The sequence below is a fragment of the Chelonia mydas genome, chromosome 11, assembly GCF_015237465.2.
Source record: "Chelonia mydas isolate rCheMyd1 chromosome 11, rCheMyd1.pri.v2, whole genome shotgun sequence".
Classification (NCBI taxonomy): Eukaryota; Metazoa; Chordata; order Testudines; family Cheloniidae; genus Chelonia; species Chelonia mydas.
Genome location: NC_051251.2, coordinates 44047192 through 44072432, shown reverse-complemented (window position 1 = coordinate 44072432; position 25241 = coordinate 44047192). Strand labels below are relative to the sequence as shown.

Below are 25241 nucleotides of genomic sequence, written 5' to 3'. Positions count from 1 at the left end.
AAAATATCGAGTAGATATCCATTCCCAATTCCTTACAATAAATAATTGTGTCTGTATACTATATAATAGGCAGGTCTATTCAAATTGTCCAACACACTTCCCATTATAAGATCCTGTTTTCAGCTGTCTATAACTCTGCAAAGCTTTAACCATTTGGGTTGAAATTGTGCGTGTCAGGTAATCTGCAGGAGATGGATCAGCTTGCCCCCTGGGAAAACTTTAGTCAAAATGGTTCAGCTGTTTTCGAGAAAAAGGCTTGGGAAAAATACATTGTTTTGCCGATTTAAAAAAATTCTGGTGACTGTTTCTTTGAAATGCTCTAGACTAGAGCCACTATGCTTTGGAACAGGGACTTGAAATTTAGCCAAAGCCTTTTATCCTCCCCATGAAAATTCACCCAAATTTGACCAGGTTATAAACCTCTGAAAAATCAGTTTTCACATGCTTAGTAGACTTTTGATTTTAGCAGTTAAAATCGAGCAGCATGCTCCATCCCCTCTCAGCTCCTATCTGTGACCAGACTGCACATACGCCATCCCTGAAACCATCCCCAGAGAGTGACTGAGCATGCTCCAGCCCTGGGCTATAGGATTTCCCTAGAAAAGCTGCTCCAGGACAGGAACTGGAACAGAGCAGGAAGCATCTCTGTGCTATCAATTCCCCCCCTCCCCCTCTCCCCACTGGCACCCAACCTGTGTGAAGGAAGCTGTCTGATTTGAATGCAGAGGGAGACAAAAACTGGAGTGGGGAGGAGGGGAAGGGTAGATTGGGACAAGAAGTCGGGTGAGACTGGGACTGAATGTTGCAGGGAGAACTTCTTTGGGACTAGAAGGAGAGATGGGGACTAGGAGGTGTGGGAGACAGTTACCTCATTAGCTCAAGCGGCAGAGATATGTGACAGCTTTTTTTTTTTTTTTTAAAGAAAGATACTGACCCTTTTGATAAAACTATGTGGCGTTGATATGATGTAATTTCTTTTCTCAGTTTGCTTTCTTAAAAACCTAGTTACACACTAAAAGCTACATTAAAAGAATATGAAGGTTGCAGAGTCAAACACTCAAAAATTAGGAAATGTTACTAGTGCAACCTTAATTGAGCCACCTTTTGTGTTTGCATTATGATACAGTAATTTCATGATTACATATTATTTTTCCCACAGGGCCCTTTAAGATAGTTTTCTGAGTTTAATATATTTACACACATCTGCCAATAAAAATTAAATAAAAAAAGAGGAAGAACTTGCATCTCTGAACCAACCCTAAACCTTATGCTCTCTTATTGCCTTTTTATACAATTAACATAATATTGCTTTTTACTGATTTTCTTTTTAGAGACTGAGTTGTTCTGGTGTGCTTATATCCAGCATGCTGTAGAGACCAAATTCACATGGTCTGCATTCATCATATAATATTACACTCACATTTCATTGTAGAAGTGGACTCAGATTCAGTGTGTTAAAATACTTGCTGCATAGGAAAATATTGAAAAGTAAGTATTAAAACAGACTGCACTGAAATATTAACTCTAATTACATCAATCTGAATTATTTTTAAACAATCAATTAATGGAGGACTACCCAAGCTTCTAACGCTGCATTTTAAAAAAGCCGAGTGGCATTTTTTAAGCACTGCCTACTGGGAAATTAAGTACTGCTGCTTAAAGGCAGTAGTATAAGGTGAGCAAGCATGCTTTCAATTAAAATTTTGGGGCACAAAACCACCACAGGTCTATCTTTGCCTTGATGTGTATAGGCCAGTAGCTATTCTTAACTGAATAGGATGCATTACAGAAGGAGTTTCACGTTCAGCTGTTTCTGATCAGTAATGTGACCCATCTCTCTCTAATCATTTATTTTTAAACAAAAATGTTCAAGTGAACTAAGTGATCTGGAAAAAAAGAAGCAAACAACAGTGCTTGAGCCTGATTTAGTGCATCTAGGTGCTGCCAAAACTTCTTCACACAAAGGTCAGCTAATGCACTCATATCCAAATATGGAACTCTCCCACCGAATCCAGTCCAGAACGTTATTCTATATGCACACACAGGGAAACAAAGCAGAATTTTCCTCTATGTGACCCAAAATCTGAACTGCTCTAGCGGTGACAGACCAGTGCACTAGCCTAGTGAGCCATGCTTTTACTTTTTTGTTCACATGGGTCCTTTAACAAATATTACCATTGGATGTGTATGAAAGTCGTCACATGTAGATACATGTACAAATACTTATTTGAGCTATCTTTACTCAATATTTCAGCAGCAGCCCCAACTGGAATAGTGGGTTGCTTAATAAACCATTATAGTTCTTTGAAAAAGGAGTGACTACAGTTGTTCAGATGGTATATATTTCATAGTTAAATAATGCACTTAAAAAAAAAAAACTATGATATTAATGATCACAGCTAGCAGTTCTAAAATGGGCAATGGATAAGTTTCAATTACCCACATCTGACTCCCAGTCTAGTGCCCTGAACACTAGACAACAATAAATTGGCATTTCATACTTTTGGCCCTAACAAAGGAAAGCACTCAAGCAAGTACTTAAGTCTCCTCCCTCAAGTGCAAAGCTTTCCTGAACCTGAGGCTGTCTGGACCAGGCTCAATCTTGACAGAAACTGGTAGCAATCTTTGAAATATTCTGCACCATTTAAAAAAAACAACCCCCCCCCCACCCCCATTTTTAGTTCTCATCCTAATTTGAGTGTGTTAATGTCTGCATTTTCAATTACTCTTCAGTATGTACAGTCTGAGGCACTAGCAATTAACCACTGAAACCATTAATGTTGCCTCCTTTATTTTTCCCCCCATCTTTAAAGTGTTCATGTTAGAGGCATGATTTAAACAAAAAAATTTATTTCTCTAATACAGAATGACAGACTGCTACAACAACTATCAGTTTACAATTAAAAACGTTGGCTAATTGTGGATTTAAACTACATTCTGTATTTTGGGTTTTTTAAAAATAAAGTGTTTTTTTCCACAAACATCAACTAACAGTACAAAAAGCTGTCACTGTCCACAGGAACCATGTCTAGTCATGTTTTCAGTCAGTCAGCTGAGGGTCATGTCATTATTTAGTCTCTGCGCTGTAGAAAGAATACAAGAATGAAGATAGTGTCAAAGATAAAATACCTATATTTATTTAAAAATACACATTATAATAAAGGTATTTCTTATAATGGCACTCCAACCCACACATAAAAGCAAGTCTATAATTAAAATATTTAGAGAAGCTAATACTCTATGTAGGATTCCCTGGTTCTCTAACAAATTCTGTGTGAAAGCAAGCATTTTTTCTGAAACATATTGTGTATTATCTTGTGAATGAAATTATGTTCTAGTTCTTTAATAATGTGCCTCTCTATTTTTGAACATATTTGATTGCTTATACTGTAAGACCCCAGGAATCTGACCCTGGGGGTCTATAGCAGACCCCTAACACAATCCCAATACAATTCTTCCCCAAAGTGATTTGGACCCAAAACAAGCTCTGTTTTGTCCATACTATCACTTCGTATTTCTTTAGTTTACTGTTTCATTGATGTACAACACTACCGCACCACTTTTACCTTTATTCCAATCGCTCCTAAACAGTACATACCATTCAATAGCTATATTCCAGTCATGAGTGCTATTCCACCATGTTTTTGTAACCCCTGTAATATCTGTTTTAACCCTCCTGCTCAGTTGCCCTATGGAAAAATAGTTAATGGCACTCCTATTTATTTTTTGTGTGCAAAATTATGCTAAAGTTAACTCCAATCTTTCCCTACAAAGGTCAACGTACAGCCACTCAAAGGAAAACTTCACCATCATCTAAAAGATACGCTAAACATTAATTACAAAAGGTATAAATCACTCATAAGAGGGATCAATTACACAATAAGCCATTATCTTGATAATTTCATGATGCAAAGTAAGAAAAAGAAACATCTTTCTATTTTAAAGCATTGGAATTCAATCCATTTCAAAGTTCATGGAAAGTTTCAGAGTTCAACCTTTTTCCAATGTTTTCTAATGGGAAAAATAATTAAAATGGCAGTCCTTATCGAAAGACAACCGTCTCAGTTCTTCAGTGGAGATATATAAACAATACCATTACTTTTGCAAAATTGGAAATTTCTTTTAAAAAGAACAGGCACTTGCACAGATATGCAGCATCTTCTTATAACATCTATGCTAGTGTGCTAACCAAAGTTAAACAAACCAAAAAAAATTTTCAATATACATCCATATATCTTTTTTAATAAAAAAAGTTTTACACTATTACACAAACTGCGAAAGAAACAATCAAGTTGTACCTTGGATGCCTATTTTAGCCAGATTCCTAAACCTGCATGCCAGAAGTTCAACATTTTAGGAAAATCTATAGCTGCTGCTCAAAAACAAAGTATTAGAAGCTAGAGTTACAGAACACTGGAAATGCAATGCGAGAGGCATATCAGTTTAAATGTTTTATATCTCCTGTTTTAAGAAAACAAACAACTAATTTCTGGGCGGGGGGGAGAGGGAAAAACAGTGACCATATTTAATGTATTAGAACATTTAATCCTTAGACCTCTGGAATAAATTACCCTAGATAAAAAAGATCTAAGAAGTTACGGATTAGTAAACCACAATTTAGAAAGATAATTTAACCATAGGGACAGAAGTCATAATCGTGCATACATTGTGGGGAAAAAAAAGCAAAGCCTGTCTACATTTGGTCACCGGTAGGAGTAAAATGTTACGTTTTACAAAACGTGCTTTCAGTGTGCCACAATACTACTGAAAGGTCGTTCCTTTTGACGCACCAGTGCTAGCATTCCTACAGCAGCAGCTCAAAACGGGAGACACCATTTTTGTGTGCTGCATCCTGCTGGAGATGCAGCAGGGCTGCTTTTCAGATTTACTGTGGGAGAAGGAAAAGAAAAGGGAAAAATGGGGAATGACGCGAGGAAGACCACAGTTAAACAAAACTGCTTTTTAGCTCGCTGGTTAGTTTCAACTTTTTCTGTTGTAAGAACTGCACTTGGTTCCTTTTTGTCCTTGTCACCACATTATGCTCTTTTACATCTGTGCAACTCCAACTTTGCTTGTAATATTTTACATGCGTAAGAAATGGCTCAGATCTCCATGATGAGTTTGCAGCGCTAGAAGTTTGAACAAAATATCTTTTTGTTTACGAACTGAGCAATCTTTGACATGGAATCAGCAGAGAAACATGGAACTTCACAATGCTGTTTAGCCACTTACTATAACCACATTTTGAGACAAAAATATATTCCAAAATCAGATTAAAAAAAACAAACTGTTGTTAATTTTAAAAGGCCATTGCGAAACTTAAGTGGAGCATCTACAGTGCAGTCAGGCTTTCAAAAACTAGTTTGTCCTTATCTCTCATATGTTTCATGCTATATTAATAGCAGACTTGCTACTGCACTGTATAGTCTACATTAACATTACTGGCCATTCTTGATTATTATGAATATTTATCAGATTCCTCTGTAGTGGAGGAAAGGTTTTAATTTTATGCTTTGAAGTGGAAGGACAGCATTAGAAAGCCTAGGCTCAATACTCTCCTCAACATCGTGCACCCCAACTACACATGGTTTATGAAATGTAGATTTCCTTCAGAGAACATATGAAAACTTTTTAGGAAGCAAACTGAAATAAAAGGCCGTTCCGCTCCTAAGCGGCACTGGAGTGTATCTTTGCCCATTGCCTCCAAAAACCTTGCTCTGACTCTACAGTTATTTTGGTTCTCTCTCTCATTCCAGATCTGAACAAAATTTACACCCCAAAAATAAGAGGCAGCAAGCATATCCAACATACTCACTAGATAAAGTCACAGGAAAAAATGTTGTCCTGCACAGCCAGAACCGGACCCCTGAAATGAATGCTGCTGCTCCTAGACACCATTAGCTTAGCTCAGCACAACTCTTATATTTTAAGTTCACTTCACTTGAAAACCCTAAAGATTCTCTCTTGGAGTCCTTAAAAGATCTTCACAAAATGGAAGGAGGACTACACCAACTGGATCTTCAACAGTACTACTTATTGTACATGGAGGGGAATCCTGACCAAAAAGATGCATAGCACTCTTTGGTTAACGACAGGACCCTGACCTCACCTGTGACACTAAGGCCTAGGCTACACTAGGGGGTAATTTCGAACTAAGATACACAACTTCAGCTATGCTATTCACGTAGCTGAAGTCGAAGTATCTTAGTTCGACTTACCTGGCCGCCCTCACGGCGGCGAGTCGAGTGCGGCGGCTCCCCCGTCGACTCCGCTTACTCCTCCTGCCGAGGTGGAGTACAGGCATCAATTCGGGGATCGATTTATCGTGTCTAGATGAGACGCGATAAATCGATCCCCAATAGATTGATCACTACTCGCCAATCTGGCAGGTAGTGAAGACATACCCTTAGACTATACCATTCTTAGCTCTGCCAAGCTCCATCAAAAAGGATCTTTCCTGAAAGACGGATGGTTTTAAGCCCCAAACTCCTCTTTATGGAGCAATCTCTGCCTGAGGAATGGAATAAAAAGCTTCAGTAATAACCGCTAATAGTCACAGTGTAAAACCATTAGACTTAAGTAAAGTAGATTTATTATACCCTTGCCTTGTTTTAACTCCAAGCAACCCCAGATCCCTATTAAGCCCTTATTCAGAGGCACCCAATACTTACCTCCCTACCTGAGACATGCAAATTGAACACCAATGATCACTGGCACTTTGCCAGCGTGTATTAGCTACAGTCGAATACTAGCTATCACACTCCACTCCTTCAACTCCAGATATAAGTGGCATAGTAATTTGACAATTTGATGTGCAATTAAGTATGAAAATGAATTAGCACCTCATTGTTTTACCTTTCCTTAATTCATAATAGGAATTCATAATTTTAAAAAGTATTCTCGCTGATGTGCTACAGAATCTAGAGTGACAGACCTCTCACAATGTGCAACTCATCACCTGTTTTCCAGTCTCATTCTTTGGTCTTGCAGAAGATCTTTCCTAAATGGAATTACCATTTTATGTACACTGCAGGAGCACTCAGATGCCCATTATCCCACAGCTAAACTTTACTTCCATGGTCTTACTGATGATAACCCATCCCTCCCCACCTCCCCCGAAGGTAGGAAGAGCCTTCATAGTCTTTATCTTATCTATATCTCACCAAATGATAGTGGAACACACACAATTTTGGTTTTCACAGATGCACATATGGAGAAATTCCTTTCCACTCCTTACCAGGAGAAATAACCTAGACCTACTCGGTAGGATTTTCAAAAAAATACCTAAATGATTTTGGAGCACAAGATCCATCAATTTTCAATAGGACTTGTGCCCTAAGTCAATTAGGTGCTTTTAAAAAGTTTCTTTCATTCTCCCTTTTCTGGGAACTACTATAAGACACATTTACACTATGGATTTCCCCTAGATGGCCCAGACACCTTTGGGTTCTCACTTGGCTTCCTTCCTTCTCCTTCTAAGATCCACTTTACTTACCACTTCTTTCCTCTATTTCTTCTCTTTTCTCAGACCTCAGATCTTTGTCCTTACCTACCACCATTGTGACAGGTGGTGTTCTTTAGTGAAAGAATGATACAGAGACTGATCTCAATCATATCCTTTATTTTTCTATATTTTCCCCTCTTTAAAATGTTCAGCATTGATACATTATAAGTACATAAGTTAATCATTTTCATATGGTTGTCCAAACTGATATTGATCAACTGGTTTATGTTTAACTGTATATTTTAAAAATAAACTTAAAATAAGTTTCATTTAAAAAAATACCTACTAAAAGTTAAAAATATGCTTTTGGGCAGTGATCTTACATTCCAAATTTATCATGAAGCAAGTTTTTAAAGATAATTATAAATTTCTTAAAAACTGAGGTTATAATTGAAATATTGTTACCAAAAAACAACAGAGGACCCACCATTTAAACTAGTTGAATTTTAGTTTACATCCAGACAAAGTACTTACCCATTGAGTCAGTAAGTTCTTTGACGTTTGTTAGATTCTTCTGCAGGTGAATCTGCCAACATTACTTTAAGCCGGACACCATTCACAATCTTGCCATGTAATGAAGTTATGGCATCGCTAGCACTTGTTCTGTCTGCAAACTTAGCATAGCCCACATTTTTTCCTGTCACAAGGTAAACTTCTATAAGATGTCCAAACCGACTAAAAAAAATAAAAAAATAAAAAATAGGCCTGAAATACAAGTTCCATAATATTTACAATTTGTAAATGCAGCTGCAGCACTACAGCCTATCAATACAATATCTTCTGCAAGATAATTTGACAATGACAGTAAGTTTTATTCTTGTACACGTGATATCTGATTTTGTGCTGCCCTTCCCCAATCTGTACTTTTCCTCCCTTTTAATAGTCCTGGCAGATGCTGCAAGAAATAGGAAATAATTGTTAGGCCACATTCTCTAAGCGCTCCCACAATAAAAATCACACCGTATCAGTGCTTTACCCACATTTAAAAAAAAAAGAAAAGAAAAAAAAAAAGTAACCCTGATCGACATCATGATCACTATAGGTGGTGTGGAAGTGACACTTGTTACACGGTGGTCCTTCTGACAACTTCAGAAAGGAGGCCCGTGGGCTAGTTTACTTATGTCCTACATGAGTGGACTATATTTGTTCACTTGTGATTTACATTTGAGAAGACCTCAGTAAAATGCCTTAAAAATAAATATTAAAAACTTATCATAGAAAGTCCTACTTTCCCAAGTCACCTGCAGGCTCCAAGGCACGGGTTGAGGCAGAGAGAGAAAAGACAAAATGCACTTGTATGTAATATACTCTTTGTTAGGTTGTAATATAGGATGCAAAGACCATGAAGAATAGTTTCCTTTCCCTTCAGACTCTGACTAAGATAGTCCAGCAGCCCAGGTAGGTATGTTTCAAATTCTACACAAACTGGCACTAGGCTTTTCTGTTTGTCTGTTTTTAAAAGTGGTTTGACTTTTAAAAAGAGCTGTCCCTCAGTTACGCCAATAGAGCTGGCAGATATTAGAATGGGGGAATGTTGCCATGTCCCTTAATACACACAAAATAATCCAACAAAGTTGGCAGAGCAACTCTAAAACAAGTTTTAAAAAGGTGAAATGGGCAAAAATTGTCTCCCAAGTCTTTGATACTAATATGTTGGGTACCCTCAAATGACTTTTGGAGGCAGACCAGTAGCACAAATAAGATTACATTACTTCAGGTCAGGTTTTAATTATACCAGAAGCAACTTCCTGAATCTACATTGTTATGCAGGTTTCCCACAATCTCTCAATTAATAATCAGTTAAAATTTCAAGTTGAAATAGATATGTGGTACCATAAGAGCATGAAGTACTAAAGTTTTCTGCAAATAAAGTGTATGAAATTTATAACTTGATTTCAGGGTTATCTGCACATCAGGTTTAATAACTGGCAGCACAGTATTGACATTTGTTTGGAAACGGACCATAATTTATTGAACATAAGAACGTCCATAGTGAGTCAGACTAATGGACTTAACTATCCTGAGTAATTTTGTATCATCTGCAAACTTTGCCACCTGTATTCCAACAGTGGCCAATGCCAGATGCTTCAGAGGGAATTAACAGAACAGGGCAATCATCAAGATAGCCATCCCACGTCATCCAGTCTCAGCATCTGGCAATCAGAGGCTAATGACACTAAGAGGATGGGGTTGCATCCCTGACCATCCTGGCTAATAGTCATTGATGGACCTATCCTCCATGAACTTATCTAGTTATAATGGGGTTCAAAAAAAGAGTTTTGGCCTTCACAACGGCCCTGGCAACAAGTTCCACAGCTTGACTGTGTGTTGTGTGAAGTACTTCCTTTTGTTTTAAAGCTGCTGCTTACTAATTACATTGGGTGACCCTGGTTCTTGTGTTATGTGAAGCAGTAAAAAACACTTCCTTATTCACTTTCTCCATACCATTCAAGATTTTATAGGCCTCTATCGTATCCCCTCTTAGTCCTCTTTTCAGCTTGGAAAAAAGTCTCAGTCTTTTTAACCTCTCCTCATACGGAAGCTGTTCAATATCCCATATCCTTTTTGTTGCTCTTCTCTGTACCTTCTCAAATCCTAATATCTTTTTTGAGATGGTGTGACGAGAACAGCACACAGTATTCATAGATACATATAGTGGTATTATGATATTTATTATGCCTTTCCTAATGGTTCTTAACATTGTTAACTTTTTTTTTTTGACTGCCACTGCATATTGAGCAGATATTTTCAGAGAATTATCCACAAGGACTCCAAAATGTCTTTCTTGAGTGGTAACAGCTAATTTAGACACCATCATTTTGTATGTATAGTTGGGATTATGTTTTCCAACGTGCACAACATTGCATTTATCAACATTGAATTTCATCTGTCATTTTGTTTCCCAATCACCCAGTTCTGTGAGATCCCTTTGTAACTCTTCAATGCCAGCTTTGGACTTAACTATCTTGAGTAATTTAGCATCATCTGCAAACTTTGCCACCTGTTTACTCCTTTTTACAGATCATTTATGAATATGCTGAACAGTACTGGCCTCACTACAGATCCCTGGGGGACCCTGCTTTTCACTGTGATCATTTCTTTCGACCCTTTGTTTCCTGTATTTTAACCAGTTTTTGACCCATGAGAGGACCTTCCCTCTTGTCCCACAACTGTTTACTTTGCTTAAAAGTTTTTCATGAAGGACCTTGTGAAAGACTTTCTGAAAGTCCAATTTACACTATATCAACTGGATCACCCTTGTCCATGTTTGTTGACCCCCTCAAAGAATTCTAAAAAGGATTGGTGAGGCATGATTTCCCTTTACAAAAGCCATGTTGACTTTTCTGCAACAAATGTTGTTCATCTATGTGTCTGATAATACTGTTCTTTACTATAGTTTCAACTAATTTGCGAGGTACTAAAGTTAGGTTTACCAGACTGTAATTGCAAGGATCACCTCTGGAGTCTTTTTTTAAAAACTGGCATTACATTAACTATCCTCAAGTCATCTGGTACAGAAACTGACTTAAGTGATAGCTTACATACCACAGTTAGTAGTTCTGCAATTTCATATACAAGTTCCCAAAGAATTCTTTGGTGAATACCATCTGCTCCTGGTGACTTTTTACTGTTTAATTTATCAGTTGATCACTTGTATTTGCCGTGGGCTGTCTTTTTGGATTTTCATGATTGTGACCTGGTTTGACTTCAGCATTTATTCTAAATTTTTCAAAATTTATTCTACTATTGAAGTTATTTTAATCACTAAATGGTATCTTACCAGAATACATCCTCCAACACATTTACAGGTAAGGGATGAGGATAAAACACTATGAAAAGCCTTTCCTTCACAGAAGTCTCAGGAGGAACTTTTTTTTTGCGTGATGGAAGTACAGCATCTGTTTGGGGCTGAGATAACTGAGAGCTAGAACTTCCACTGTACGGCTGCTGAAACAAAAATAAAATGTAATGAAAAAGGTAACATGAAAATAAAGTGAAAAATTCAATTTTATCTGATTTAGGACTCTGTTACTGTTTTAGGACATTAAAATCCTGGATTACATATGGGCTCTCTGACAGCCACATGATTAACTTATGTGTTTTTCTTGACTACTTCCCTGACAGTATTTTCCCTGGGCAATAAATCCAGTTAAGATCATATCACCTTTAAAAAGAGTACAGAAAAGCACAAGTCAACCCACCACACAACCAACCAACAAAATCAGCTCCTAAAGCAGTCAGAAGGGTAAGAGAAAAAAGATGGGACACAGCTGCTTATTGCACATTTCAAGGTTCTGCAACAATTGAGGAGAAACAACAAAGGTATAGAGTGTAGTTACTTACAGAAGATGTATATTGCTGACCAACTAGATTATTATGTGACACCATTGATGACACTTGTGAAGTCACCAGCTGTGTTGCCATTTTTCTGATGTGGCTGCAAGCAAAAGTAATCATAGACTCTGTCTTTACAGCAAAAAGTAACATTACTATAATCTTAAGAAATCAACATGACAATTTGTTTAAAATCAAAATTTTCAGAGAAAGAACCGATCAAGAAAACATCTATTTAGTCTTCCTTGATATGTGCTGAGAACATCCAGGAATAAGTAAATTGTTGCAAATTTATGTCAGTACTCTTGTTAAATCCAGAATACACTGAGATACCTGTAGCCCAATGTTCTATACTCTTTTCCGATAACACAGCCTTTCAGTTATCACTGTTGCTTTAATAGACAGAATATACACACCCAGCTCATGGAGTTAAGCTCAGCTCTTTACGCTGCCTGAGAGAAGTAAAAATTAGTTTACTGGAAACATTATTTCTTCCCTATAATTTTCTTATCCATCTTGATAGTGAAGGTAAGACAATTAAATTTTTTGCTTGGACTAGCAAGTTTTTATATTTTGCAAAGCTGGAATGAGGCAAACCTCTTCACATTTTACAGTTGTGCAACTCTTGGAATTAGGCATTAACAGAAGCGTTAGAATGGCTTTACAGTATGGCCTGCTGGCTCAAACTATATGCACTTCCACACACGCAAGTTACGTATTTTCTCTTAAAGAGGACATGCAGAGGAAAAAATACTGGGCTATGCTTATTTTGGGGGTTTAGTTTTCTTGCTCCTTATGATACATAAACAATTTTTATTCTACTTTTTTTAACCTTATAAATATCAAGAGTATTAAATCACTGCCCTCCCAGGTTTGGCTGAAAGTCTCCTAGAAGAATTTGAGCAAAAAATAGCTCCCCTATCACTTAACTGAGCAAGAAATTACTCCTGGGGGAATTATGCACCACTAGTGCACATGCACAGAATTTATGTTCCCTGCAGATTTCTTTGCTTTCCTGCAGAAAGTGACTTTCTGACGGGGAAGCAAAGGGAAGCCACAAGAGCAGTCATGCTATGCTTCCCAGCAGTATGTTTCGGGTACCCAGGGAAGCTGGCAGAGAGGTAAATCACTGTGAGGCAGGACTGGGGAGGACCTGGCTGGTGGCTCCTATCCTGTCCCAGGATCAGCTGCTAGTTCCAATTTGGCTGGGGAAGACAGGACTTCCTCTTCCCCTACATGGCATCCGGGGTCAGGTCAGACCCACCCCACAATTTCTCCCCCAGCTGCAGGAAGTTCTGCAAACTCACACACACACTCTTCCTGCACCCATCGCACCTCAGCTGCAGGGGGAGGGATACCTGTATAGGGAGCTGCTCCCCCATCCATCCAACTCCTGTGCATCCAGACCCCCCTCATATCTCACCGAGCCTCACTTCCCTCGCACTCAGAAGCCCCCTAATGAGCCCCACTCCCCCTGCATCTGGACCACCCTGACAAGCCACCTGTACCCGGATCCCCACCCCACCGAGCCACAACCAGCTGCACCTGGTTCCCCACTGAGCCCCGCTCCCACAGCATCCGACACACCAGACCCCCCCCTGCCAAACTCTACCCCGCACCACACCCAGACCCACAACCACCTTCACCTGGACCTCCCTGCAGAGTCCCATTACTGTAGTACCCATAACCCCCAACAAGTCCCGGTGCAGCCAGATCCCCCTGTACCCGGATCCCCCACTGAGCTGCCCGCACCCAAATTTCCCAGACAGAACCCTCTGAACCCACACCTGGATCCCCCCCATACTGAACCCCCTCCACACCTGGATCCTGTCTTGCTGAGCCTGCCTGGCCACACCTGGCATGGAAGGGCAGGGCCATGGGGTGTTTCTAGGGCAGGCATGGTCCTTGCACTGTGTCAGGGTTGGGTACAGCCTCACCGCCGAGTCTGTGTCCCGCGGGGTGAGCTACACAATGATCTCCCACCTCTGTGCAGCCAGTGGCCTGTGCTCCCCAATGCCATGCTGGAGCCTCCACATTTATTTGACAAATAAAATTTGCAGAATTTTAATATATTGTGTGCAGAATGTTTAATATTTTGGCAGAGAATTTTCAGGTGTAGAATGCCCTCAGGAGTAAGAAATGATGTTGAATCTTTAACAATGATTTTTCACTCTTTGTCAGGTGTTTTGGTCAGGTCATTATCTATCTTCAGCTCCCTTCCCCTGATCTGCTCAGGTCCCCCTTCCTTGGTACTCACGCTGCCAAAATCCTATTAGCTCTACAGTCACCCAGAGTCTTCCAGGAAACAGTAGACAAAAACCTGCTTCTCATATAAAACCCACTACCCCATTCTCAGATTTCTTTATACATCATAAGCTAGTAAAAAAGGTTCAATCACATTTTACAAGTCATCTTAAAATAAAAGGACTGTTTTATCTTTTAATTTCCCTCTGTCTCTTGAAAAGTAGCAGCAATGTTTGGTGTCTCAAAAGGCCTTCTCTGGGATTGTGCCCTGTGTGGTACAGTGAAAGCCCACTGTGGGCTGGAAAAGGGTTAATAGACAACTAGTTACAGTACAAGTACAACAGATTACCTAATTAATTGCTTCCCTGTCACAGGGGCAGTACAGGAAACATCAGGTAATAATTTAACGGACACCTGGGCTTCATAAAAGGGGAGAGAATTCAGTCTGAAGGGAGGAACCTCAAAGACTCTCGTGAAGAAGCCTGAGCAAGAGAATAGACACCTCAAAGAAATATTTACCTCGCCTTCCTTGTCTACCTCAAGGAGACACTTTGAAGGGCCAGTGCTCAAGGCCAAAGCTGGAGAGGACTCCACAGTAACTAAGGAAGAGACAGAAGACACAGCCCAGGAGAAGGGCAGATTGGTCGAGAGTCTTTTTGGACACTAATTTGAGCTTTTGCTTCCTGAAAGGGATTGGACTTCTGGAGGGCTGAGTTGTGCACAAAGCAGATGACCAACAAGGGGCACAGGAGATGAAGATTCCTGTAACTGTGCCCCCTGATACCAGGGGGCATTGTAGTGGTGAGTGCACACCATAGCACCCTGAAATACCTTACATTTCAGAAGCATCCACTATATAAACAAAGTTGTACAGTGGTAGGTTTCATTTTCTTGTTTTTTCCTTTTTCCCCCTTACCGTTATAACAACTTTTCAAAGAGAAACATTGCTCTCCAGAACACAGAGTTACAGCTTTTCACGTATGTGGGTTGGTACTTACTCCAATCCGTCACTCCCATCTTCAAGGAAAGTTACACCTAGCCGATTTCCAGGAGGATATTCAAAACCATGTAGCTTGTATTTGGCATATATAGCTGATGCTGCAGTAGTATACTGAATCACAGCATGCCCTAAGGATGGATGAAACATACCAAGATAATGTAGAAAGTGTGTAAGTTTAAATTCTCAAAAGCACTACTAAGAATAAAGTGTATTCCAACAACACAGCAGGGTTCGACACCAAATTAGTCACAGGCACTCAAATACAATGAAGTCTTTTTACTTCATCATCCAACTCATCTTTAGCAAAATCCATATTTCTTATGAGATATCAAGCAGAGTTAACTGGGTGACTGAACAAATCTTTACAGCTGAACCTCAAAATCATCTGATACTACTTTCTTTATAGAATGTCTATTAAAAAACTCCAGAAGTTAACAGATATGTATAACCACTAATTTGTACACAAATATTTTCCTTTTTAAGTGTAGTTATTCTCTGAAAGAAGTGATTAAAATGGCACTGTAGGGTTCCTGTTTGTTGTATCAATGATTTCCATATCAAATTTGTCAGCTTAAAAGCAGAGGTAGTTCTTGTAACCAGCAATTTAAGCCATTATGTTCTTTTGGATCATGCATCATCAATACTAATAATTCTGTACCAGCAATTTAGTTAACAATACTATTGATTATAATATAATCCAGCTCGTTCTCCCATAGCTATACTGGCTCTGCAGGGCTAACAATTTTAAAACCTTATTTTAAGACACCAGCCATACATTACTTTGAAGGCATGATGAGGCTTCAACAAAGCAGACGCATGTTTTTTTTTCCTTAACAGAAATTCTACCCATCTTTGATAACATCTCATCTGATGCAGAATCTATTAAGAAACAGCTTTCATTTGATTTTTGACTTCTGAGCGTATGAAATGTAAAGATGCTGTGGGTTGCTTCCCTACTTTGTAAAGATTCGGACCTCTCAGGGATCTAGTTAGGGATAGCATGTAACTTGTCAGTCTAATAGGTCTGTTCAGAGGAGATATGAAGTAGAAGGAGAACAGAGTGCAAGACCAAATGTATGTATCTGCCACTGACAAAGGGCTACATCATTCTGTATTGAGAAGGAAGAGAAAATATTTTAGAGTCAAAACAGTAAAAAGAAAGAGGTTATTTTTGTTTTGTTATTTACCATGGTTTGTATGAGGATCTCGCTGAACATCACAATACTCCAGTCCTGGGACTAGATCAAAGAGGAAGAACAGCTGCTCTTGTATGAAGGGGAGTCGTGATACCACTGACAGGCGTTTGGAAACGGATTCTCGAACTCTTGTCTGACTCTTTTCAAAACTACCAAATTCTGGCTGCCCTTCTCAAGAACCAAAATAAGACACATTACACACATTGCAAGTCACTATACTGCTGTACCTTGACCATTTCAATATTTTTTTCCTAAAATGTTTCTAGGACCTAAGTCATGTTATAATAAAAAAAGGACATTTATTTCAGACAACGAATGCAAAGGCCACATGGAAAAAAAAAAAACCCTGAACAATCTAGAAACTAAGTGTCTGAGTTAAAACCAACAACCAAAAACCTGGACCTACTATTTTAAATGTCTCCTTCTTGCCTCTCTCTGAATATACCTCTATTTCCATAACACCCTTTCCAGTTACTGTGTGATCTTATCCAGAATTACCAGTCACTGTTAACGTGAAAAGTTATTACTTACCAAAGGGAAACACACTCCCTCTAGGCCCTGGGTCATGCCCCACTGGCTCCTGCCTCATACTACTGCTACTACCGTAATATTCACGTTCAGATGATTCAGACGGCTTGCTTTTAGGTTCAGCCAAAATGGCCCTGTAACCTGGAACAAGTAACCACATATTTCAAATTTCATCACGTAGTTTTCAAACATCTATGACTAGAAATGTTCTTTAAGCCTTGTATTGAAAAACATTACAGACAGAAAAATCAGTTACTGTTTCTTTTTTTAAAAATACCTATTCTATCACTCATGAAGACTAATACAATTAGAAGACTGGAAGCAACATAACCCATTTCTATCCCATTCAGAAGTATAGCACCCAAAGATCATCTTGGAAATACTTGGCAGAAAGGCAAGAACTAGCTGGACATCTATGCAGCCTTAGTCTACCTTTGCCTACCAAGACCTGTGCTGAATTAGGCACCACATCTGTGTAAGCTATTTGGTCTGGTCTCAGACCATCTAACTCCTTTCATTCTGACCTCACACTGGACATGGACCTGGGTTTAAAGAAAAATACTAAATTTGTTAACAGTGTGCTGATACAACCTTAAGTCTCATTAAATGAAGGGTTTGTGGGTCTTAATTTTAGTTATGTCTTACGTACCTTATTCCTAATGATAAAAAATAGGTGCTTAATTGATATTTGTGATTAATTGGGCACTACATAGTCCAAGACTACACAATTTATTTATTTCACTATAATAAAAACATACCAGTCCACTGTTTTGGGCACATGTACCATCTTTATAAAGTATGATACAGCTTTTAGATACTCGTTTTAACTGTCCACTACAACTCACTCAGAACTAAACTTTACCACACCTTGTTTATACTAATTTGTTTGCAAATTTGTCCTCTGGCTTTTTGAAGGCCCACACAGGAAGATTTGAAGAACATTTATTGAAACCACAGTAACCATGTCAGCACTACTGATCATCTAATATGTTCAATAAGGCTTTATGCTGAATATTGGTCTTTCCTCTTGGCTGTGTGTGTAAAAGGATTAAAAGAAAAACATCACAGATCTGAGAAGCATGAAGCACTACAGAAAAGTGTATTTTATTATTCCCATTTTACAGAGGGAGAAACTGGGGCATGAGAGGTTAAATTAATTGCCAATGTCATGGGAATTCTAGTTCTGTCAATCCTGTGCTCTAAGCACTAGACAACAACTTTAACGGCAACAAATGTTAAATCATAAGACTAAGTGTGCTATATTCTGAAAATAGTAAAACATGCTATTAGTAGTATCAAATGCAATTTTGTTTAAATAGTTGTAGTCATAATACATTTTACTGTTGTGTTTGTTATTATATATTCCTTTTATTTTGAGCATCCCCTGATAAAGTCATAAAAGTTCATCTGCATAAAAAAATGTGTGTGTGTACACATACATGTACGTGCTGCACTAGAGTCAGGCTATTTTACATCAACAGAAGTCACTGTAGTTCATTCCCAAAGCCCTTTCACGGTTATTACTTTAAATCTAAGACCTTGATCCTGCAAGTACTTCACAGATGACTAGTCCCATTGAACTTAACGGTACTACCTGCATGCATTGTTTACAGTATTAGGTTCTGCAACCTGTAGCCATCAATGCATTTACACCATAAATAATTTTGCTGCTAATAAAACCGAAGCCAGAGGCTGCCATGCTTGAACCTACACTAATGAGTTCACAGTTTCTCATAATAAATAAGTGGGGGAAAAAATCAGTCACAGTCTTACTTCGATCACACTCTTCTATTGCCAGGGCAGCTTGGGATGGTTTTAAATACCTCACATAGCCCAAACCTTTACTTTCTCCTGTGGTCTTCTTCTTAATAATGCTACAATATTCAATGTCTCCATACACCTAGGAGATTTAAAAATTGTAAAAACAATGTTATCCAACATTTCTGAAGTTCATAAAAATTTACATTTTAATCTACTGTCAAAAATAACCTGAGAAAATGCAGTTAGATATAATGAATAACTAAAACTCAACAAGTACCTTAAACTTATTCCTCAGATCTTCCTCTGTATAGGACTTTGGTATCATAACAAAGATGCGTGTAAGCTCTTCATCTTCAACATCGCGGTGGCTTCCAGAAGCTCTGGACTGCGCAATGAACACCTAACAGAGTTAAACACAATGTTAATTACTTGAGAAAAGTGTAAATATACACAGATAGTCAGGAAAAATAATTTAATGTCTTCAAAACAGCTTTGTGCTTATATTTGCATTCTCTGACTACTCCTGTGGCCAAAAAAAAAAAAAAGAGCCCTTCACTGTAAATGTACTCTAACAAAAGACCTGCCTGCTGGAAACATGTACATCTGTACACAGTCAGGGACCCAGATGAGAGATCCGCCCACATGCTCCCACATGAAGAATTGTGGTTCATTCTTCAGTCATTATAACCCACCTTCCAAAAGCCTGTCATGAGTTAAGCACTTGGGAGCAGCGTAACTGGCTGGTCAATGAGTTACACCAGTGTTGTCTGGCTACCCTGCCTCCTTCACAAGACCTGGAAGGGCAAGAAATTTTGAAAGGGCACCTATGCATGGTGGAGGGGGAAGGACATGAATACCTAGGCTGGCCTACTATTAGCAGCATTAATACTGGCACAGATGGCTCTTTAAGCATGCACTGATGTACACTGCAGTAAAAGGATGGACTACTTCATAGCAGATCCATGATTGTAGCCATTTTGTTTAAAAAACAAACATGGATCACTTGACAATTGCCTGCTCTGTTCATTCCCTCTGAAGCACCTGGCATTGGCCATTGTCGGAAGACAGGATACTGGGCTAGGTGGATCATTGGTCTAACCCAATATGGCCATTCTTAGGTTCTAAAGAAAAGAAAAAAGAAGAAAAAAAAAAAAATCGAACAAGTAGCATACCAAGGCCCTGATACTGCAGTGTGTACTAACTTGAATGGGAATCCACTTATGTGGGGCTCAGCACAGGTTAAGACCTAACTTCTCACAGTCATAATTATACTCATAACACTTTTCGTGTACATTGCACCTCTCTTCAGAGGATTACAAGGCACACAAAAACTAGTTGGAAAGTAACCTCACTTTAGAGATGGGAAAACTCATTCACAGCTGTTAAATGACTTGCCTATGGCCATACAGCCTGTGGCAGAATAAGGAATAGAGTCCTAAGCGTTTAACTCTCAAGGCTTGTCTACACTACAAAATTAAGCTGACTTTATCTAATTTGACCTCGAGCCTCTGAATTAAGTTGATTGTGCATGGCCACACCATGCTCATTGTCTCGATGGAGTGTGTCCTCACTAGCAGTGTCTGCATCGATGCACAAAGCAGTGCATCGTGGATAGCTATCCCGAAATGCAACTTGCCGCAGTGTGTTTTGGGAAGTTTGTACAATGCCTCATGGGACCAAAACATTGTCACAAGGGAGAATGGGAACATTGCGTTGGCACCCCCTGATGCACTGTGCTCCCTCCCACAGTGGTTTTCGGGCCTTAAAACTGCCACGCATACGCCATAACCCCAGAAGCATGGAGCCTGCTCAATTGTACACTCTTGCTGTGAGCATCTCAAACACCTTGCACCTTCTCCTGCAGTATTTCCAGAGCTAAAGTAGGGTCCGCCACGCAGAACGTAGCAATGTCCTGCAAGCAGCCCTGCTGCAAGCCATTGGAAAAAAAAAAATTCACGGTTGCTGCTGGAAGTCACAGCTGCGGTGGGGCAATAGATGGCATGCAAATCCCCAGCTTGGCACCAGATCACCTTGCCAAAGAGTACACAAACCAAAAGGGATAATTTTCAATGGTGTTACAAGAGCTGTTGGATCACAGGGGACGTTTCACCAACATCAACGTAGGATGGTTGGGAAAAGTTCATGACGTGCATATCTTTAGGAACTCAGGTCTGTTCAAAAAGCTGCAATCCAGGGCTTTCTTTCCAGACCACAAAATGAACATTGACAACGTTGAGATGGCTAAAGTTATCCTGGGGGACCCAGCCTATCCCTTGCTCCCATGGCTCATGAAGCCATACACGGGCCATCTGGACAGCAGTAAGGAACGGTTCAACTATAGGCTCAGCAAGTGCAGAGTGGTGGTTGAATGTGCCTTTGGTCGTTTGAAAGGGCACTGGAGAAGCTTATTAACAAGGCTGGACCTTATTGAAGAGAACATTCCCATGGTTATAGCTGCCTGCTCCATAATATCTGTGTATCTGCCAGGCTTTGAAAAGCTGTTTCAGTAATGAGTCACAGTAATGTGAGCAGCTTGTCTGCATTGTGCTTTCCCAAACCTTTACCTGGAATGTATCACTGCCCCGTAAAGCCAACCCTCCGCCCAAGCCCACGGCTTCTACTCAATAAAAGAACATTTATTTCTCGAATTCATTTACTTTATTTAACAAACATAAGTAAAGAGGGAGAACAGAAAAAAAGGTAACCTTGAGGAAAAGGGGTTATAAAGTTGGAATGGGAGAAACATTTTCAGCTGTGTAACGTAACACCATCAAAGGTCTGTGAATTGGCGCCTTCTGTTCCTTGTATCCTCCCCTGAGTTAAGTGAACGGGGTAATGGACTTTTCACCCACGCCTCATGGAACGCTTGGGGGAGGGTGATTCTGCGCCAGGCGATGCTGGCTGGCTGTCCATCAGGTCTACAGAGGAATTCTACCCTCCTGCTTCTGTTCCTGCGGTTCAATCAGAGGCCTCAACATGTCTGCGTGGTCCCTCATAATCCGAAGCATCTCATCCTGTGCTGCACGCTCTTGGTCACTGGAAGCTTTCCTGCTCTCAATGTCCATGTCTAACTTCTCAGACAGTGAAATCCCCCACGCTTTCAGCTCTGTGTCAGCTGTCCTAGAGACATTCATTATCTCGGTGAACAGGTCCTCCCACATTCTCTTTCTCCTCCTTCTAATCAGTGAAAGTCTGCTTTCAGGTGTTGATGACACACCGAAGGACACATTTCCAGCTGTCAGTCATGGGAAAAAATAAAGGAGCCCTTGTACATGAATAAAATGTTTCCATAGCAAGGCCATTTTCATATAACAACAACAACAAAACACCACCACCTTATTACACTAGGTGCAAGCCATAACATAATCAGAATCCGCAACTGTTCACTGTGTCATTTTGCTGCTCCAGCCATGGTGAGTAGGCCCCCCCAAGTCACGGGTGTCCACACTTTTAATTAAGTTTATGGCAGGCTCATGTCGGGAGCAGAGGTAGATAGTTGAACAATGGCCCTTCCCCATAGCACCATAGGAAACTGTTTACAAACTGGGCATGGGTGGAAACGTTTTCACTCCCAAATCGCGGAATCTCTCATGTGGGGCCCCAGTCCCCTATCAAACACTTTAAACTACATGCCGACCCATGCCGAGCACAGTAAAGGCACATTAGCAGCTATGTGGTTTGGCGATCCAGAATGCGTGTGTGTGTGTGTCTACATACCTTTTCTTTCTTGTAAGACTGCTTTTAATGAGAACTTCCCCCGTTTCCCCTAGGCGACCCTATGTGATATTGGTCTCCTGAGAGTAACAGAGGCGGAAAGGAAGGAGATGCTGCAAGCATCTGGGTACAGACCCGGTCCTTATGATAGCAGTCCCGGCTGCTATGCTGTGTACCGCAATGATGCCAACAGAAATAATTCAGGAGTTGCGTGGGAAAGTGTCTTATCATGGTGGAAGAAATAAGACTGCCCTGCCCAGAAACCTTCTGCAAAGGATTGCAGAGTACCTCCATGAAAGTTTCCTAGAGATATCCATGTAGGATTCCCGAGCTATCTAAGTCCACATAAACAGTCTTTTCCAGGGGCCACTCTCTGCGTAGCTGGAGAGGCCTCTTGTAAGCAGAGAGCCACAGCACCTTGCTTTTTCTTCCTAGTAAACATGCCAACCGCCGAATGTGTGTGCCTGTTAAAGTTTAACTGAACTTTGATTGTAACTGTATACCCACCAGAGGTGCCTTCCATGGCGTCACGGTCGGTCACCGTGATGTCTTGCGACCCACAGGGCTCCAGGTTAAAAATATTTCCTGGCTCTTGGGGAGAGTGGATCCATCGCCTGCCTGTCTCCAATTCTCCTCCTCCTCATCTACCATATCGTCCTCCTTGTTGTCCCTAGACTCACACACCTGTGAGGTGCCCACGTTGCTTGTGGGGGTGCTGGTAGGGTCACTCCCGAGAATTGCACGCAGCTTGTTGTAGAACCGGTATGTGTGGGGTTCAGCACCAGAATGACTGTTTGCCTCCCTTACCTTCTGGTATGCTGGGTGAAGTTTTATTTCACACGGCACTGCTGTGTGTCCCTCGTGTAGCCCTTCCCCCCCATTCCACGAGCGATCTTTGCATAGATGTCAGTGTTTCTTCTGCTGGATCAGAGCTCTGCCTACACAGACTCTTCTCCCCACACAGCGATGAGATCCACCATCTCCTGTTCAGACCAGGCTGGAGCACGTTTGGGGCATGCAGTCTCCATGATCAGCTGTGCTCAAGCTGGCATGCGCCCAATGCTGATCAAACAGGAAATGGGAAATCAAAAATTCCCAGGGCTTTAGCAAGGAAGGGGCTGTTTCCTGTGTACCTGGCTGTAGTGCAGCAGAGTTGAGAATGATCTCCAGAGAGGTCACAGATGAACACTGTGGGACATCCTCTGAAGGCCAATTAATTCAAATTACACAATGCTGCGTCTGCACTACCTCGCAGTTGACCCATGAAAATCTAATTAAGTGCTACACCTCTCGCAGAGGTGGATTACAGAAGTCGACATTAAAGGCAACTTAGGTTGGTGTAAAGGACCTGGTAGTGTAGAAACATACATTAACAGGTCAACTTAAGGCGGCTTCCCTCGACCTAACTTTTTAGTGTAGACCAGGCCTCAGTCATGTGTGCTGTTAAAAGATCATCCTTCCTCGCATGATGATGTCCTGTCACACAAGAAACGTTACCACTTTTTTCACTGTTTAGACTCATTTACCTCATCTCATCATTTAGATAACAGTAAAACAATTCAAGAGACTGAAAGTGGTCATCAACAGCAAATGACTACTGACTCTCATAGATAAAAATGTGAAAGTACTTTGATAAAAACTTTGCATATTGCATTAGCAGAGATTTTAAATACCCTCTGTTATTATTCAATTCATTTGTATCAATCTCAAGAATCTTTACAAATTTTTGAAGGAGAAGAGTTTCTGAACACCCTGAAAGCTAGTATGTTAAAGAGTAAATACTGGTTCCAGGGACTAGATCTTTCCCTAAGCCTCCCGTTGTGGTTTTATGATCATAATTCCCTTTATCTAAATGTTTCTCTCTCCCTCCTATCGCTGTGTGGGAAACCCACAGGAATATGGGAAAGCTGCTGCCCACCTATAAATGCGGCTGCACTTATAGTTGCCAAGTACCTCAAACAGGCAAACGAAGGCGAGGGAAGGTTTTTGTCTCTCGTTCTGGAGACGAGGGGACGCAGAGTGAAGTGTGAGTTTCACCTTCTCCGAGGCGTTTAGCTAAAGCATCTTCCTCTCCGCAGCAGAGACTATTCCTGGCCGCGAGGGAAGGAAGGAGGCACGCAGCTGGTTAAGGCCGAGGTGACTGATCGCCTTTCCGCACCATGCTGTGGCGCCCGGCCCTGCGTTGGGACCGGCGGGAGGGGAGAGGCAGTGGCGGGCTGTCGTCACCCTCACAGCCCGATCAGACAGGTCCTGGGCAGCCCGCACCGTGAGGCCGGAGCGGGGGCGGCTGCGCTGGGCCAGGCCCCGCCGACCCAGGCCGCGAAGGGGAGGAATCCGCGGCCTCGCTGCGCCCCCGTCGCCACCTGCCCCCAGGACCAGCCTGCGCCGGGGGACGGGGACAGGGGGAGAAGCGGCTGCGCGGCGGGCGGGCCGCACAGGGCCGGTACCTTGATGGGCTTGGTGTCGGGCGCCAGGCTCCGGCCGTGCATCTCCTCCATGGCCCGGCAGGCCTGCGAGCTGCGGGCGAACTTGACGAAGGCGATGCCGCGGGACTCGTGGGTGCGCTTGTCCCGCACCAGCCAGATGTCCTGGATCTCCCCGAACGGGGCGAAGCGCTCCCGGATCAGCGCCTCCCCCGTGTCCTTCCCCAGCACCAGGAACACGCGGCTGTTGGGGGGCTCGTCCAGGCACTCGGCTGACAGGCGGAACCCTCCGCCGCCGCCACCCTCCTCCATGGCGAAGCCGCCCACCCCGAGACTAGTCCGCAGCCTTCAGCGCCAGGCCGCCCGGCAACGGCGTCCCTTCAGCCCTGGCGTCTGGGCGTTACTGCGCCTGCGCGGTAACCGCTGCCGGCCCTGCCTGCTGCCCACGCCGTGCCCTCGGAAAGTTATTCCCCGCTGTGAGCGGGGACTGAGCTTGAGCAGGGGCCAAACCGGTCCATGGGCTGGGTTCGCACCGC

General features: G+C 41.4%; 1 protein-coding gene across 9 annotated transcripts in view; it reads right to left on the bottom strand.

The window, feature by feature from the left end:
* RBM45 (RNA binding motif protein 45) overlaps positions 1 to 25236 on the bottom strand; it is a 40587-nt gene extending 15351 nt beyond the window's left edge. The window contains exons 1-11 of one of the 9 annotated variants that reach the window (XR_006284674.1): positions 24730 to 25131; positions 18846 to 18968; positions 18581 to 18707; positions 16811 to 16948; positions 16271 to 16450; positions 15082 to 15211; positions 11849 to 11942; positions 11286 to 11452; positions 7979 to 8179; positions 6418 to 6511; positions 2834 to 3083 (exon numbers count right to left, since the gene is read on the bottom strand). Coding sequence is in view for 5 of the 9 variants with exons in the window: in XM_037911848.2 (XP_037767776.1) it covers positions 7987 to 8179; positions 11286 to 11452; positions 11849 to 11942; positions 15082 to 15211; positions 16271 to 16450; positions 16811 to 16948; positions 18581 to 18707; positions 18846 to 18968; positions 24730 to 25017 (1440 nt within the window). In the remaining 4 variants the exon portion in view is untranslated. Of the gene's footprint in view, positions 1 to 2833; positions 6282 to 6404; positions 8180 to 11285; positions 11453 to 11848; positions 11943 to 15081; positions 15212 to 16270; positions 16451 to 16810; positions 16949 to 18580; positions 18708 to 18845; positions 18969 to 24729 lie in introns of those variants that run through there. The other 8 variants (XR_006284676.1, XR_006284675.1, XR_006284677.1 and 5 more) reach the window with 8 other exon arrangements.
* Between the last annotated feature and the right edge of the window lie 5 nt (positions 25237 to 25241).